Genomic DNA, 18,330 nt, shown 5'->3' with positions numbered 1-18,330 from the left:
TATTATTTCTTTATACTGCACCTTTTAAGAATGCTCTGTATATAGGTGGGTTTGATAAAAGCGTCGACGTAAGAAGCAAAACGGCGAGACAACGCAGAACAGCTAAAAAGCTGCCTTAAACATCATGCCTGTATATCCAGATAAAAAGTAATCAAAGAAGACCCTCTTAAGAATAGTAATATGAAGAGCGAGGGCTGCCAATGGCCCATCAAGTCCAGCATCCTGTTCTCACAGTGGCCAATCGGATATCTGTGGGGAAGCTGCAAGCAGGATTTTATCACAAGAGCAATCACCTCTCCGGCTTCCAGGAACTGCTATTCGCTAGCAGCATTATTATTATTATTATTATTATTATTATTATTATTATTATTATACTGCCCTTCATCCACCCATCACAGGGAGGTATACAATATAAAACCGCAAAAATAGATACCATAATAATGAACGAAAACAATTTTTAAAAACCCACAGTTTAAGTTTTGCTACCTCCGTGCATGGAGGCAGAACAAAACCATTCTGGCTGGTAGCCACTCATAACTTTCCCCCCTGCGAATCTGCCAAAATTCTCTTTTAATGCCACCCAAGCCCATCACTGCCTCCTGTGGGAGCGAGTTCAAATATCATGCAGATCTCATTTTGGCATGGGTAAAGAGAGGCAATCTGGGACACGGGTGGCGCTGTGGTCTAAACCACAGAGCCTAGGGCTTGCCGATCAGAAGGTCGGTGGTTCGAATCCCCATGACAAGGTGAGCTCCCGTTGCTCAGTCCCTGCTCCTGCCAACCTAGCAGTTCGAAAGCATGTCAAAGTGCAAGTAGATAAATAGGTACCGCTCCGGTGGGAAGGTAAACAGCGTTTCCGTGCGCTGCTCTGGTTTGCCAGAAACGGCTTAGTCGTGCTGGCCACTTGACCCGGAAGCTGTATGCCGGCTCCCTCAGCCAATAAAGCCAGATGAGCACTGCAACCCCAGAGTCGGTCACGACTGGACCTAATGGTCAGGGGTCCCTTTACCTTTTAAGGAGAGGCAAGGTTACATTGCGCCAGATCCGCGATGGCAACCCCACACTCCTGCTGAACAGCTAACTCCTAATCACCAGCAAAATCAAGACTTGCAACAGAGAGAGAGAGAGAGAGAGAGAGAGAGAGAGAAGCTTGTTTCGGTGCCCAGCCAACTGGTTTTCCCGTACAGGTACCTGTAATTGCTTTCTTCTCGCCTTTCTCCAGCTTTGCTTGGGGCGACTCGGTCTCTCCGCCGTGCTCCAAAGGCTGCTCTACCCTTTTCATGACTGCACTTTTGAAGCTCATCTGAAGTTGGCTGGTGTATTTCTCATGCTGAAGGGCAAAAGAGAGACACACAAACGTCTATAGCGCAAGGGTGGGGTGGGGAAAAAACCTCTCCCAGCCCAAGGGCAACACTCCCTGTCTCAGCAAGCCTTCGGGGGCCACGAGACAATTTTTGGGTAGAGCAAAATAAGTGTTAAGTTTATTCACAGGCAAGCTTATTCATACACTATCCAGGCAAGCAAGAAGTATTGTCGGAGTTCAAGGACAGGGCTGGATTTAGATTTGATGAGGCCCTAAGCTAATGGGGCCCTTTATATGTGATATTTTAGGGAGCAGGCTAGCAGGCAGGGCCCATTACAGTGGTGCCTCGCAAGACGAAAATAATCCGTTCCGCGAGTCTCTTCGTCTAGCGGTTTTTTCGTCTTGCGAAGCATCCCTATTAGCGGCTTAGCGGCTTAACGCTATTAGCGGCTTAGCGGCTATTAGCGGCTTCGAAAAAGGGGGGGGAAGGGAAAAAACTCGCAAGACTCGCAAGACGTTTTTGTCTTGCGAAGCAAGCCCATAGGGAAATTCGTCTTGCGAAGTGCCTCGAAAAATGGAAAACCCTTTCGTCTAGCGGGTTTTTCGTCTTGCGAGGCATTCGTCTTGCGGGGCACCACTGTACTTACATCATAGGAGCCTAGACAACACAAAACACTGTTGCTGTATGTAGATTTTATTTTATTTGTTTTTTATCTTATATTCTGGAAATGTACATTCAGGGGTTTTTTCCCCTTTAATTTTTTTTTGGGGGGGGTGCCCAAGAGAGTGGGCCCTAAGCTATAGCTTGTTTAGCTTATACGTAAATCCGGCACTGTTCAAGGACACATTCCAGCCATGCAAAAACAAGTCAGGGATGGCGAGAGGTGCGACTTGGGAGTGCGTGTGGACACAGAGGAACGGTTGACATGAACGGTTGATGTGAACGCTCAGGGCATGGGTCTGAATGCAAAGCAAAACATCTCTGGGCCTAGTCAGTGCTTGGATGGGACTGCCTGGCCCGTGGGGGGGGGGACACCCCCCCAGAATCATAGAATTGGAAAGGAACATCAAAGTCTTCTAGTCCAACCCCCTGAAATGCAGGAACCTTGTAATTGAAATTAATAATTTGTCATTTACAGATAGGTAGCCGTGTTGGTCTGCCATAGTCAAAACAAAAAATTCCTTCCAGTAGCACCTTAAAGACCAACTAAGTTAGTTCTAGGTATGAGCTTTCGTGTGCATGCACACTTTGTTTTCCCAGTGTATCTGAAGAAGTGTGCATGCACTCGAAAGCTCATACCTAGAACTAACTTAGTTGGTCTTTAAGGTGCTACTGGAAGGAATTTTTTGTTTTAATTTGTCATTGTTACAGTGTGAGGATTAAATAGGGACGGGGAAACGCAAAACTTTTTGGTAGTATTTTGCAGGGGGGGGGTGCACAAAGGCAAGAAGCTTGAGGAGAAAAGGGGCTTCTTCAAAGTCCCGGGGCAGTGCATATAGACACCATGGCACCCTCAGACCCCTTATTTTTAATATTTTAAAAAACTGATGGGGTTGGACTTTTGAGGTGGTCTGCCTGCTTGGGGAGCCTGCCTACTTGTGTGTGTGCGTGTTTTATTTTTTTGTGGGGGTTGTAGATGTTCTGCCTGTTGTTGTTCGGAAAGGCGATCATCACTAGTTTTTCTTTCCGTGAAATGGGCTGTGTTTGTGTGTCCATGGCAGCTTCCTGGATTTCTAAGAAGGCTGGAGACATTTCTTATAACCCGTTGCTAAAACAAGCCACTGTTTCCAAATACACCCCCCCCCCGATCTTTTGTAGAAGCTCTTTTGCCCTGCCACAGAATTCACACAAGATCTCCAATCTGCACTGTTGTGTTTCTTTCTTACGATGTATGTATTATTTTCTCAGGCTCGGACAGCCAAAACATGGCCCGAATCCTGCCCGACAACTTTGCCTGAGCCATGGACTTTCACAAGAACCTCGTCACTGGCTGGCTTTAAAAGAATAAGTAAGTGAAATTGACTATGGGCCAAAACCTTGACAAGGGGAAGAAGGCAGCCTATCCTATGGAACAGGCGGAGATACATAATAATCAGCGAAGTACCAGTCTTGGCAAAACACGGAACTGCCAGGTGGGGATTAACTCTGATCTAAGATTGTTTCAGCATACTGCACTGGGTATTTCTCATGGGAAAGCTCTGAAATAAATGGGAGTGGTGGTGCAAAGGTGCATCTGTGCTTTTTGCACAACACCTGTTCTCATCAACAAGGCTGAATGAGAAGCTCAGAATGAATTTTGCACGCCACACTCACTCTCCTCCACTAGGGGTTTCTAAGCAGAGGTTAGATGACCATCAGTCCTGTATGATCTAGCTGAGATTCCTGCATTGCAGGGGGTTGGACTGGATGACCCTTGGGGGGCCCTCCCAACCCTACAATTCTATGAACATCTGGAGAGCCAAACGTTCCCCACACTTAAGCTTAAGCCAATACTATCTACCCGGATGCAGGGGGAGAGTCCATTTGCATTTCTTAGTGCAGAAAGTATTGATCTGATGTGTACAGATCTTTCCTATTCCAACTGATTCAATTGGAAGCTTCTCTGTGTGAAAGAAACAAGCAGAAGGTTCATGGTGTTTGGGTTATTCCTTCCGAGAAGCTGAGTGCAGCTGGTTTAAACTGGTTCTGCCATCTCTTTCAGTCAAGGTCATGCTGACCATGAAAGTAAGGCCAGAAGGAGCCTGGGCTTCACTTTCTCTTTCTGTCTCTCTTTCTTCTGGTGTGGTGTTCTGTACATAGTACATTGGACGCTCGGGTTGCAAACGTGATCCATGTGAGATGCATGTTCGCAAACCGCAGTGCATGTGCAAAGCGTGATTTAGCCAAAACCCGGAAGTAACCCGTTCCGGTATCTCCGGGTTTCAGAAGTACCGGAAAGGGTTATGTCTGGGTTTTGGCGGTCCGCAACCCGAAAAGACACAACTTGAAGTGGCTGTAACCCGAGGTATGACTGTATGCTTAGTGTTAAGGTTTAATGTTATTATAAGTTATTGTAAATTTAAGTTAAGTCTGCTGCAACTGGATTTCTTATGGACAGTGTCAATCCTGAATGTATTAGATTTGTGACCATTATGCTCATTTGCCTTCAGTAGCAGTAAAGCTCTGCTGGATGAAATATTGATTGCCTCTGGTCTATTTTTGGGGAATCCTGCAACGTGTTTAAGTTTTTACTCTGCTAACTATACGCTGGAATCTGCTCTGGATCAATATTGAGTAGAATTCCCTGACACTCTCTGCAGGCACAGAAATGACCTTCCCAATATCAGCTGATCTCATTATCCATGGAAACATGCAGAGCATGCATCCCACCACTGAGCCACGCAGCCCCTCATTTCTACTGCTAGGAGAGCTATCAGAGGCATCAGATCCCACGCCTCCTATGAATCTGGGAAATCCCATTTCCCCGACGCCCGTTTTGGGGGATTTTGCAGGCTAAGCAGCAGAAAGAAAATGGTGTCGAGCCACTCATACAATCTCCCTGAGCTGTAGGAATAGTTCACTAGCGCAAGAAGCATGTCATAAATAGCCCCCCTTATTTTCATCCCACCTGCCCCCCACAAACAAACACAAAAAGGAATGCAAATGCTCACCTTTAGTGCTTCTTCTGGGACCTTGTGTTGGATGTGTTCAAGCACATACATGTTGGCATGTAGAGAACACGTTAAGGAAAGAGGCAGAGGGGGTTTTTTTGCAGGACTCATCTACTGTAACATTATTAGAAGCCAACTGTAACATTATTAGAAGCCAACAGCAACTCCTCTCCCAACACGGTCATGTCAGATGATTTCAAAGCAGCCATAAATAAACATTCATCGTACAGCGGCTGAAAAGGGAAAGTGTGTAAGGGGATGCAGATTCACCATCTGTGACAAGACTGGTTTGCGATGCAGTGCATATGTCAAAACTGAACTTTGCTGCTATAATTGAAGTGCATTCCAAATTTTCCCTCTCCCGCCAGTGGGGAGCTATCAAAACATCTGCAGGCCTGCTGTTCCTGACAGCTGGGGTGGAAGTTGCAGAGCAGGATGATCAGCCCCAGATCAGGCCCGATGCAGTGATGCAACAGCTTGGGATCCAGCAGATCCCTGGCCGTCTCAGCACAGGCCCAACAGAGCTTTATGATCTTCCGAGGAGATCCTGATAGTCATCCCATGACCAGCAGATTATCACTTATTGATGAGGAAGCAGGGCTTCTGGGTTGTAGCTCCCATCTTTAGAATACTGTCCCCCTGGTTGTTTTGAGAGGCAGAGACAGACGTCAGCTTTAGATGCCTCTTTAAGAAGTTTACGCAATATTTCAAGCTCTCCAATTCTCAACTTTCAATCGTACACTGCCCAGTTTTACTTATAATACAGTTTTATTCTGTTTCTGCTTAGTTTTTAGAAAGTGTCATTTGTTATTGTTGTATATGTACATGAAAGGATATAGAAGAAGAAGAGTTTGGATTTGATATCCCGCTTTATTACTACCGGTAGGAGTCTCAAAGTGGCTAACATTCTCCTTTCCCTTCCTCCCCCACAACAAACACGCTGTGAGGTGAGTGGGGCTGAGAGACTTCAGAGAAGTGTGACTAGCCCAAAGTCACCCAGCAGCTGCATGTGGAGGAGCGGAGACCGGAACCTGGTTCCCGAGATTACAAGTCTACCGCTCTTAACCACTACACACCACACTGGCTTATATCTGCCGATCATGATTTGCATAAAGAGAGAGAGAAAAAGAAACAGTATATAAATTCTACAAATCAATGAAGAAAAGGAAGTCACTGCATCTTCAAAAGAAAAAATACACAGCACACCAGCTAGGATCACCTCGCAGCCAAAACTTACATCATTTCTACAAGGAAGTAAAAAAAACAAAAACCTCAGGTGGTCAAGAGAGGAAAAACAGGTGATTCAGAATCACAGGAGGAGAAAGTTTATGCGATGACATCATTCCTTACTCCCTGCCTGCCTCTCCCCACCCCCACCCTTCCTGCCAAGTCCTCTTACACCTATCCATCCAGCTGCAATTAAATTAAGCTATACTTCAATTGGCAAGGAGGACACTTGAGAGTCCCTGAATGGCTGCACCAATCCAGGGCATGCCCTTGCAACAAACAGAGTGCATTCCATTCATTTCAAATGAGTTCTCCTATGAAGGGTTGCTCACACTAAAATATTTTTAAAAGAAGAAGAAGAAGAAGAAGAAGAAGAAGAAGAAGAAGAAGAAGAACCACCACCTAGGAAAATCCCTGCTGGATCAGACCAAAGGGACACCTAGTCTAGTCCAGTATTAGGTTCTCACAGTGTAAGGCCATCCAAGTCAATGGTCATCACTACTGCACAGAGTTCGAAAAAACAATGCTGTCGCGCAGGCCTCTTCACAGACCTAAATATGGCCATCCCTGCACAGCAGTGTTAGAAACCAAGATATGAAAGTTAGGAGCTAAATGGCAGCTTAAACCCAGGTTATGGGCACCACAACAGAATGTCTAGGCGTGCCTTTTAAATAACAAGAATACAAAGCTGAAAATGAATGAACTGCAGCTAAAATATTACATTCGTTTTTCACATGGTCTAGTCCTTCCCCTGCCCACACCCATAATATTATTGAGAGGGTCTCTTCTCCAGTCTTCTGAGAGTCACTGGAAGCGGGGAGGCAGAAAAAGGTCCTCCTTTCCTTCCACTCTGCAAGGAATTTTTATCTTGAAACCCAGAGCTCAGAAAATGCTCGCGCTAATGAAACTCCCTATCCCAAAATGTGCCTAGAACAGGCATCCCCAAACTCGACCCTCCAGCTGTTTTGGGACTACAATTCCCATCATCCCTGACCACTGGTCCTGTTAGCTAGGGGTGATGGGAGTTGTAGTCCCAAAACAGCTGGAGGGCCGAGTTTGGGGGTGCCTGGCCTAGAACAATGGGAGTTTCGAACGCTGCTGCACAGGCCATACGTCCCTGCTTGGTCACTGCTCAGCAGAGGCAGCTAGAAAGTGCACATCCCCTTCCGCTCCCCTGATCGCCATGTTGCCAGACACTGTGGCACACAGACGCTGAGCTGTCCAGCTTCCAGAATCACATGGGTAGGGCAGATTCGCTGCCAGAGGAATGCTTGGCTGGGCCTGTTCCACTCTGTGCAGGTGAAAGGCAGCACCCTTAAGAGCAAAGAGGGGGAGAGGGGGATGTTTGAGCATAGCTGTCAAGCGTCCCAATTTGGCGGGAAACTCCCTTATCCCAGCACCGTGTCCCACTGATGTCCCTTATTGATAATGTCCCTTAAATTTCCTGGGTTTCAAAGGAAGCAGCTCCTCTCCCTCCCTCCCTCCCTGCCGGCCAGGGAGGAGGAAGGCTCCAACTGTGTTGCTTGGCTGTGTTGCTCACCCAATAAGGAGTCTAAGAACGACTGGGGGGTGGAGCTTGCATGCCTTGTGCCGAACAAATCAGCCGTGTTGCCTGGGGACTCGCCTTTGCTCAGTGCTTCCCAGCGGAGAGGTGACGGTGGTTTTCCTTGCTGCATCCCCTTTGCCGGGTTGCTGCGCTGTGGGAACCACCGCTTGAGGCTTCGTTTGGCTGCTGGCTGGGCTTTCTGCCTTTGGCTCGGAGGGCCTCAGAAGTTGAACATACCTGCGCTCCGAAAATTCCTTATTTGGGCTGCTGATCCCTTATTTTCAAGGCTGCTGGTCCCTTATTTTCAAATCTGTAAGTTGACAGCTATGTGTTTGAGAAACCCAGCTGCAGGTGGTCCAAGTTTGCTCAGGTGACAAAAAGGCTTTCCAGCCATGTCCTGGGCCCCTCAAGCTCTCTCATCGCCAACAAAAACTAATAAAGTAATAGATAAAGAACCTACCCATGTGACGCTGACACCAAAACCTCACGCACACACCATGTAAAAATACCAGAGTTTGCTATCTGCCCCCTTTCTCTCGCCTCCTCCTCCAGCCTCATACTGTCTGTAACTTTACAGTGGTACCTTGGTTCTCAAACTTAAACTGTTCCGGAAGTCCGTTCCAAAACCAAAGCATTCCAAAACCAAGGCTCATCTTCCCATAGAAAGTAAAGCAAAACGGATTAATCCATTCCCAACTTTTATAAACAACCCTTAAAACAGCAATTTAACATGGATTTTACTATCCAACGAGACCATTGAACCATAAAATGAAAGCAATAATCAATGTACTGTACTATAAAATAAATAAGACAGTATTGTAGATGATAAAAATAAAAATTTTAAAAAAATTCTTACCTGCACTGATGATAGTCATTGTTTGGATGGGGGGCTTTTTTTATCCATTTCCGCAGTCACACAATCAATCAATCAGTAGCTGAACTAGGTTCCATACAGTCACAAAAACAAATTAACCAGAAAAGCCTCAAAAATGCAAAATAAATATCAAAAACAAAAGCACCAAACTTAATCCATTCCAGAAGTCTGTTTGACTTCCAAAATGTTCGAAAACCAAGGGAGCAGCTTCTGATTGGTGCAGGCGCCCCAGAAACAATAGCCGACAGCCACATCGGACGTTCGGCTTCCGAAAAATGTTCAGAAACCAGAACACTTACTTCTGGGTTTTTGGCGTTTGAGAACCAAGGCATTTGTGTACCAAGGCGTTTGAGAACTGAGGTACCACTGTAGTCCCATTGAATGTAACTGATCTGTAGAAAGGCCTCTATGAACTGAAAGCGGAGATGCTATAAGCACTTTTGTTACTCAAGAAAATCTGTAGTTTTTTTATTTTTAAGGAAGAAAGGAAAGGCTTCCCTGTTTGTCACATTCAAGAGCAGGCTAAAATGAAAATGAAAGTTCAGAGCTCCACCATGAATTTGGTGCCCATTGCCCAGACAGGCTCCAGCTTAAAATGGAACATAGGACTGTATCCTGGGAGCTTTGTGTGCAGGTAGACGGTGGAACACCTGGGTTGGAGAGCAATGGGAAGGCAAGGCAGGCACACAAATAAAGCAGCATTGTGCAAAAATGCGTCTGCCACACCCAGACACCAGACTCTGCCTCCGGAGCAATAAGTATAGACGCAGCACAAAAGATTGCCCCGTCAAAAGCACAATTAACCGTTTTAAACGGGCAACGTTGACACAGCTCACGTTACAGCTGCACAGAATAGCTGGCTTGCACTTCACCGACAGAGGAGGGTGGGATGTTGTTTGGGAATGTTTGGAACCACAAGAAAGGATTGTGCATGTTGCTTTTAGAGAGAGGGGAACAGACCAAGGACAAGGGCACAGTAGGGGAAACCGGCCAGTTTTTGTCGCGGCCGGCAGATGCGTCGCCTTCTGCATGAGAACACTGCTGACTCAGGCAATGCGAGCTATAAAGAGCTGAACTAGAAGGGGACAGGCAGAATGCTTTTTGGAAAATGCCCATCAGATGGTAGGGAGGGACCAGAGTAAATTGCACCAGGTCGCAGGAATTAGGCATGCAATTTCATCTGCAAAAGATTCCATTTCAGCAAAAGGTTCTCCCTAGCCCTGCAACCACCGCTGCCCTTTCTCTGTCTCTCTCCCTCTGATACAAACACACCACAAGGATCCGAACAAACGCCAAGGCCTGCAGAGAGACCCGTGTCTGCTGCCAAGATGCACTGAAATGCCAGCCCCGCCACACTATTTGGGAGAGAGAACCTTGCTTGTCCACAAAGCATGTTAAAGCGGAATAATGCCCGTTTTTGCACTCGACAGAAAACACAGTGTTGAAATGTAGACGAATTTAAGAAAAAATTAAAAAGCCAGAAGTGGGTATGGACCATGGGGTAATTCAGGAACCTGCTTAAAAATCAATGCCTTGCTAATCAGGAATTGACCTGATTTTAGCATCAAGGCTGTTTAATGAAAGGAGGTCGATATAAATTAGGGGGGATGGGAATAGGCTGGAGGCACAAGTCACACCAGAGAGCTGTTCTCCAACACCACCATTCATCGTACATCTCGCAGGATAAGCAAAGTTTAGCGCACCCCCCCCCCATTTACTCTCAGTACCAGCATAATATTATTATTTTACTATTTTATTAAATTTATAATAATATAAATTCATATATTTATATTTCATATATTTATATCAATACAGACCAGATGGTTTTCCCCCTGTGGTCATACGTCCCTCAAACCCACAACATGGCAAACAAATCACAAAAGGAAAATGGCATGGACCAAAAGAATCTCAGGCGTCATGAACTCACCAAATGGCACCTTAAACCTGAATTGCAGTTGCCACCATGGAACGTCCAAGTGCTTTTTCCCCAAGGGGAATTGTTATTGTTATTATTACTTTCATGTCTATACCGCTTTATATTTTAAAGAACAAATCTCAAAGCAGGTTACAATACCTTAAAACATCAAACGATCCAGAATTAAACCAATTCAAGCTTCAAGGAAAAAAATATTTCAGATCCTACTCTTCCAAGTAACATTTTGCTTTCCCCAGTTGCCAACCTGGCATCCATAGAGGTCCACATGGTCGCAAAACACACCCGGCTAATTTCTAACACGGGGCCTAGCGCACTAGTAACCTCTGGGGGCTTATTTACAAGCCTGGTCTACTCCAGCTGACAGCAGCTGCCTGGATGTCAGGCAAGAGATCTCTCCTGGCACCTGCTAACCTCAGGTGTGCAGGATTTAACCTGGAACCTTCTTCAGGCAAATCAAGTGTTCTATCACAGAGGAAATGGTCCGTCCACCTGCCAATTGTTATTAAAAATTCTGGCCTGGGGGACCTAGAGCACACACAGAAAGCGATCGCAACACTGGTAACTGGCTGAAGATACCAGGCAACTGGGAGACGATGCTCTGATGAAGAGGTTAAAAGCCCAGCCTCAAAAGCTTCTGCAGCTCCATCTCACAGATGTTTCCAAAAGAGTTAAGCAATTGCATTCTTTCCCTCTGGAGCTGATGCCAAGTGAAAGTTTTTTCAACTGTTTGGGAGGCAGGGATGGAAAGCAAGAGTGCTGTTGTTGCCAATTTAGGGGGATCCAGAGGGAATTCCCCACTGAAGCCAACAAAATCCACTGTTTGGCTTTGCTCAAGGCCAGGATGCAAACATTTTTTCATGTGCCAAATGTCCAAAAACCTCCAAGAGACGGAGGGTGAAATCTAAAGCAAGCTCTTCCACGAGAGTCTCAGGGAAAGAACTTTGCTTTCATATCCTGCATTTCATATCCTCAGAGTGACCTGTATTAACTCACTGTCCAAATACAAACCGCCACAGGCATTGGCGAAGGGGCAGGATAACTCCCTCAAGGCGCGCGCACACACACACACACACACCCCACCATGAGGATTCAAACTCCCTTAGTATCCCCTCCTCCCTCCCATTTCCTTTTCCTTGTGTGTTGTGTCCTTTTAGATCAGCAGTTCTCAACCGGTGGGTCCCTAGATGTTGTTGGACTACAACTCCCATCATCCCTGAGCTCCGACCTTGCTAGCTAGGGATGATGGGAGTTGTAGTCCAACATCATCTGGGTACCCACAGGTTGAGAACCGATGTTTTAGATCGTGAGGCTGAGGGCAGGGACCGTCTTAGGACAGAAGTTTGCGAGCTACTACTACTACTTACTGGCTACAAATGCTGCAAATTAATAAATGAACCGAGTTACAAATTCTGCAAATAAATATGCAAGTTATAAATGCCGCAAATAAATAAACGAGCAAGTTGCTCACAGCAACCCTGTGAAGTACCGTACTTTTCCGTGTATAAGACTAGGTTTTTTTCTTTTAAAATTATGCTAAGAAGTTTGGGTGGTCTTATACATGGATTTTGCATAGGGTGCACGTTTGATTGGTTGCTGCCACGGCTGTCAGTGGCTATTGGGCATGTTATTGGTTGCTGTGTCAATGGGGGGGGTGTTGATTGGCTGACACTGCGGTAATTGAGCAGGTGATTGGCAGCTTCTGTCGGTGAGGAAACAGACGAGAGGCGGATGTTGTGACGTGTCGGGGCGGGCAATTTTTGGCAATCCCCCCCGAGCAATCCTCCGCCAAAAAAAAAGCAATCTGGGCAATCCTCCCCCCCAAAAAAGTTCAACAACTCTGTGCCATCTCCCCCCATTTTCCTACATTTGGGTCCCCCAAAATAGGGGGTGTCTTATACATGGGGGGCGTCTTATACACAGAAAAGTACGGTAGGTTAGGCTGAGTGCTAGCAATAGGCCTCAGGGTCACCCCTTGAGTTTCACAGATGAATGGAAGTCTCAACCTGGGTCTTCTCAGTCCTAGTCCAACATTTTAACCACTATACCACACTGCCTCTCCAAAATGAGGGTGCAAGAGAGTGCAATAACCATAAATTTCATTAAGGAGTGCATTAATTTCATTGTACACAGGTTGTACATTGACAATAATGGTATTATTATTATTATTATTGTTGTTGTTATTGTTGTTGTTATTGTTATTGTTATTGTTATTGTTATTGTTATTGTTATTGTTATTATGGCAGACTTTCAGGAGTGGACAGTGCCCCATGAAGTCAGGATTGGCTCACGGTGGGAAGGAAGCACGTTGCTAAGGGTCCCACAAAATTCTGCCCATAGAGCACGCCCAAAAAGGATATCATAGCCGAAACGGATCACATCGTTCAGTCTTAGCGTGATGTACTTCTGGTCTGGAATCCGCACATCATTCACAAAAGTCTGTGGAGAAGAAGGGCAAAACGTCATTTAAAAGACTGTTGTTGTTGTTAAAATTTGTATGCCACCCTGCATCACAGGGCAGTTCACAACAGAAAAATACAAAATGAGAATACAAAATACATAAAACAAAACCAGTAACAAACCAATAACCTCCCTCCTACAAACATACCATTTGCGGGGGCCTGAATATAAGTCTCACTCCCCCCCCCCCCAAATTCCAACAATGAAAAGTTAAAAGTGCGGCTTAAATTCATGACCTTACAAAAAATGGCTTTTACGATATTGCTGCTGAAACAGACCTACGGTAAAACGAAACGGGTGTGAGTGCCTTCAGAATTTTAAGGGAGTGTCTTATATTCAGGTGCGGCTTATATCCGGGCCAATACGGTATTTAAAAATCCATAGAATGCTAATGAGTTGAATGCGTGGGGGCAGACAAACGTTTTCACCTAGCATCTAAATATATGCAAGGAAGGTGCCAGCCAACCTCTTTGGAGAGATCATTCCACAAACGGGGGGCCACTGCAGGAAAAAGCCCTTTCTCATGTTGCAGGGTTTGGGTCGGTTCAATTGCGGAGAGGCGGTCCTTGGGGTATTGCCGCCCTGAGCCATTTAAGACTTTATAGGTCAACAGCAGCCTTTTGGATAGGGCCTGGAAATTAACTGGCAGCCAACGAGGCATCCTTCAGATGTTATGGACTACAAATCCCATCATCCCTGACCACTGGCTGTGCTGACTGGAACTGAACAATACCTGGTTAATCAAACACCACACTGACTAACCCTGCCCAGGCAATGCAACAGACACCCTTTACTGCGATTGCTGCAATGACACACACACACACACACTTTATCCGCCTTGAGAAAGATTCAGAGAGATGCAATTGGTTTTTGACGTATTTATTGAACAACCCATGTGCGGAGAGGCTTTCGGACTATTCACCCAAGCAGAGTACGAATTCTACACATCTGCAGGCAGCCCACAGAATCTCAAAGTGGTTTCGCCTTCCTTGGCATCACAGCAAGGAAGAGACTCTGAAATTTGATAAGCGGGCGATGCTAGAGAGCAGCCGCCGTCTAGTAAATGTGTTTGCTCTGAACTTTAGAGCAGAGTGTTCTCAGACGTCGGCCTGGTGAGCTTTCATAAGTCAAGACCTTGGGCTTTTGAAATAAAACCTATTTGAGGCCCCACGGAGATAACGACGACAATGCAGCTAACACAGACAGTTCAGCTGGGAAGAGCTATGTTTGTTCTAAGCCCAAAGGTGGGCAGCACAGGAAAATGGGGAAAGGCCATAAGATCTGTAATAGAGCATAGCCATAGCTGTCAACCGTCCCTTATTTGGCGGGAAAGTCCCTTATCTCAGCGCCCTGTCCTGCTGCTGTCCCTTATTGATGATTTCCCTTAAATTTCCCGGGTTTCAAAGGAAGCAGCTCCTCTCCCTCCCTCCCTCCCTGCCGGCCAGGGAGGAGGGAGGCTCCAACTGTGGTGCTTGGCTGTGTTGCTCACCCAGTAAGGAGTCTAAGAACGACTGGGGGGGGTGGAGCTTGCATGCCTTGTGCCTGGCCGTGTTGCCTGGGGACTCGCCTTTGCTCAGCGCTTCCCAGCGGAGAGGTGACGGTGTTTTTCCTTGCTGCATCCCCTTTGCTGGGTTGCTGCGCTGTGGGAACCACCGCTTGAGGCTTCGTTTGGCTGCTGGCTGGGCTTTCTGCCTTTGGCTCGGAGGGCAAATTCAACCATCGGCACTGGTCTAACCGTGGTACCCTGCCTGCTGTGTGGACCAGAATGAAATCACACAGACTGCATTCTGGGGATCAGACATGCAGCTCTGTTTTGTATCCTCGACATAGCCCTTTCCAATTAGGCCAGCCAAATGGATCTGCCGCTAGCCAAGGCCAACTAATTGGAGCAAACCTGGCAACCGCCCAGGGTGCCAAATTCCCAGGAGTACCTAAACTCCGTTGTGCAAATGTCTTGTAGAGAGAAAGTTATGGCCTGCACTTTTGAAGGAGAAGCACAGAGGAAGTTGGGCAGTTCCTTGGGCTGGATAAGATCCTCCTCCTCCTCCTCCTCTGCTTTGCCTAGCTTGTAAAAGCTTGCGGAATTCAGATTTCTTTCCCTTGCCATTTTCACGCAGAGGCAGCTTGTGGCTGCTGAGTTGGGGTTGCAAAGAGGGCACAGAGACAGGTCCGAGTTGCTCTGCTTTTGTCTCCCATCCCAAGGGCCAGATGGAGAAGCCTAGGCAGCCACATTTGACCCCTGAGGTTTTTCACCCAAGGCACTACTGGAGGTCTGCTGCAAAGACAGCTTCCGAGCGCCTGCCCTGAGCCTAAACTACAAAGCCGCACTGCTGATTCAAGGGTGTGCACGTGCAAAGAAACAAATGCCTTCTCTCCACCCTTAAAATGCAAATACGTTGCAAACATGTGCTGGCACGCTGGGAAAGCCAAGCCACGTACAGCTGCACTTGGATTTGGAAATCCAGAGCACAAGCAATCTTTAGCAGATGGGACTTGCATAGCAAACAGAGACAGGAAATTATGTGTCGCCGTATGTTGCCACAGCGACAGCACAGATGTAAAACAGTGGGGCTCACACAAGGTTAAGAAGGGGCTGCATCAATAGGAGTATAGCATCTAGATCAAGGGAAGTAATAGTGCCACTGTATTCTGCTCTGGTCAGACCTCACCTGGAGTACTGTGTCCAGTTCTGGGCACCACAGTTCAAGAAGGACACTGACAAACTGGAACGTGTCCAGAGGAGGGCAACCAAAATGGTCAAAGGCCTGGAAACGATGCCTTATGAGGAACGGCTAAGGGAGCTGGGCATGTTTAGCCTGCAGAAGAGGAGGTTAAGGGGTGATATGATAGCCATGTTCAAATATATAAAAGGATGTCACATAGAGGAGGGAGAAAGGTTGTTTTCTGCTGCACCAGAGAAGCGGACACGGAGCAATGGATCCAAACTACAAGAAAGAAGATTCCACCTAAACATTAGGAAGAACTTCCTGACAGTAAGAGCTGTTCGACAGTGGAATTTGCTGCCAAGGAGTGTGGTGGAGTCTCCTTCTTTGGAGGTCTTTAAGCAGAGGCTTGACAACCATATGTCAGGAGTGCTCCGATGGTGTTTCCTGCTTGGCAGGGGGTTGGACTCGATGGCGCTTGTGGTCTCTTCCAACTCTATGATTCTATGAAGGGGATTTGGGGAGCCAAAAGAGAGAGCTCTGTGCACCAGGACATATCTGAAATCATTTAAAATCATTTCACTATGCGCCTTGTGCAAGGTACATATTTTATGCAAGCTAAGGCCTGTTGCAGACATCAGTAACTCTGTTGGGTGGGTCCCTTACCTACAGCAAGGAGATCTCATGGGCTCAAACACTCTGTCCTGCTTCCTTCCTCTCTTTCTACTTTCTACCCCATCCCCTTTCATTCTTGAAGCTAACCATGGTGCAGCGTGGTTTTGCTATAACCACAGTTGTGCTCCCAATCTCAACTTGAAACAGTGCTTCAGAAGTGGATTTCTGCTTTAGAAGTGTTAGGCCAGCTCCAGCTGTTACTGGACTACAACTCCCATCATTCCTGACCGCAGGTCCTGCCAGCTAGGGATGATGGGAGTTGTAGTCCAAAGAAAAGCTGGAGACACAAGTTAAAGAGCTGCCATATTCATCTGGCCCCGGCAACAAGGTCTACCCCAGGGATGGGGAACTTCCAGCCTTCCAGATGTTGTTGGACCCCAACCGATTATGGGGATGCCGTTGATGTCCAGATCTGTACATGCAGTAGAATACAGGGGCAGAGTAGCTGGGAGATTGTCAACCTGGGAGATAGTCATGCATGAGTCAGTGGTTCTGCATGTATCTCTCTATATGAAATACTTGTATTTCCAGTAGACAGTCACATTGACTGAGAGTTCCTCTTCCTTACAGGATCTGTAAAGTCACATTCCTTCTCAGCCAGAAGCTCAGCCCTCAGTTCTTTCATTTCATGCCATTGAAAACTTTTCAAAGCTCATTTCTCCGAAAAGCTTTTTTTAAAAAAATGTGTTTATTTAGCTTTCAAAAGTTTATATACTTTACCACCAACAATACCTCTGATTTATCCATGGTTTCTCTGAAAAGTTGTCTTCTTTTATTTCAGAGGTAAGGTTTTATTTCTTTAGCGATAAAAACTTCCAAATGTTTTCTGATGGAATTACTCCCTTTCTAACAGTCCTTTTTTAAAAAAATGCTGCTGTTTATTTTATTGCAGGCAAACTCCAGCCCTCCAGATGTTTGGGACTACAATTCCCATCATCCCTGACCACTGGTCCTGTTAGCTAGGGATGATGGGAATTGTAGTCCCAAACATCTGGAGGGCCGGAGTTTGCCTATGCCTGTTTTATTGCTTACCAGCAGGCGCAAATACTCCATAGAAAACTATGCACATAGAAAGCAATAAGCAGTATTCAATGAACTTATTGTGCTACTTTTAGGGCTTGTGCAATGACATCTGCTCCAGAGGGTTGTGAGTAAACCTAGGACATATTTAGGCTGCATACAAGGGGAACAGAGGGAGGGCAAAAATTTCTACTAAACTTTCTACTAAAATTACAAATGAAGCTGCCGGTAAGGCCAAATACCTTAATACAAGGCGAGTCGTAATACAGATAGATAGAATTTAATTTGGACAACAGAAATATCTGAAATACGTCAATTGGGAACATAAGAAGAAGAGCTCTGCTGGATCAGTTGAAGGGCAGTATCCTGTTTTCACTGTGGTCAACCAGATGCCTATAAGAAGCCTGCATGCAAATGGTCCTTGGACCTGATCCAGCAAGTTCTGTTCTACAGCAGAAGATGCAACTCGGAAGTCTTGTTTCAATCCATGAGAAAGCAGAACAACCCTTGCCAGCATTGCTACCAGTCAAAATGTCTTTCAGGCCTTTGCAGACCTTCCATAACATGAGGAGGAGGAGGAGGAGGAGAAAAACTGAACGTCTGGCAGATCTAGCCAAACACTATGAAGCATCTATGGACGTACAGCTGGGGCTGGCCTATCCATTATACCCAGGGGTTCCACCAAAATACTTTGGCCACCTCCTGAGAAGAGAAGACTCCCTGGAAAAGACCCTGATGTTGGGTAAGATTGAGGGCAGAAGGAGAAGGGGACGACAGAGGACGAGATGGTTGCACAGTGTTCTCAAAGCTACCAACATGGGTTTGACCAAACTGCGGGAGGCAGTGGAAGACAGGAGTGCCTGGTGTGCTCTGGTCCATGGGGTCACGAAGAGTCAGACACGACTAAACGACAATAATATCCTTCCATGATTAGCATCAACCCTACTGACTTCGCGTTGAGATGCTTCAATCGCCTTC

At 46.3% G+C, this 18,330-nt stretch overlaps 1 protein-coding gene across 5 annotated transcripts in view; it reads right to left on the bottom strand.

Moving 5' to 3' along the window:
• CEP170B (centrosomal protein 170B) overlaps positions 1-18,330 on the bottom strand; it is a 92,825-nt gene that overhangs the window by 50,577 nt on the left and 23,918 nt on the right. For all 5 annotated transcript variants that reach the window (XR_014155555.1, XM_081858334.1, XM_081858335.1 and 2 more), the window contains exons 4-6: positions 12,895-12,973; positions 4,955-5,013; positions 1,192-1,330 (exon numbers count right to left, since the gene is read on the bottom strand). Coding sequence is in view for 4 of the 5 variants with exons in the window: in XM_081858334.1 (XP_081714460.1) it covers positions 1,192-1,330; positions 4,955-5,013; positions 12,895-12,973 (277 nt within the window). In the remaining variant the exon portion in view is untranslated. The remainder of the gene's footprint in view (positions 1-1,191; positions 1,331-4,954; positions 5,014-12,894; positions 12,974-18,330) is intronic.

This window comes from Podarcis erhardii (assembly GCF_964252035.2).
Source record: "Podarcis erhardii genome assembly, chromosome: 1".
Taxonomy (NCBI): domain Eukaryota; kingdom Metazoa; phylum Chordata; class Lepidosauria; order Squamata; family Lacertidae; genus Podarcis; species Podarcis erhardii.
The sequence above is the reverse complement of the archived record's forward strand: the minus strand, read 5'-3'. Positions and strand labels throughout refer to the sequence as shown.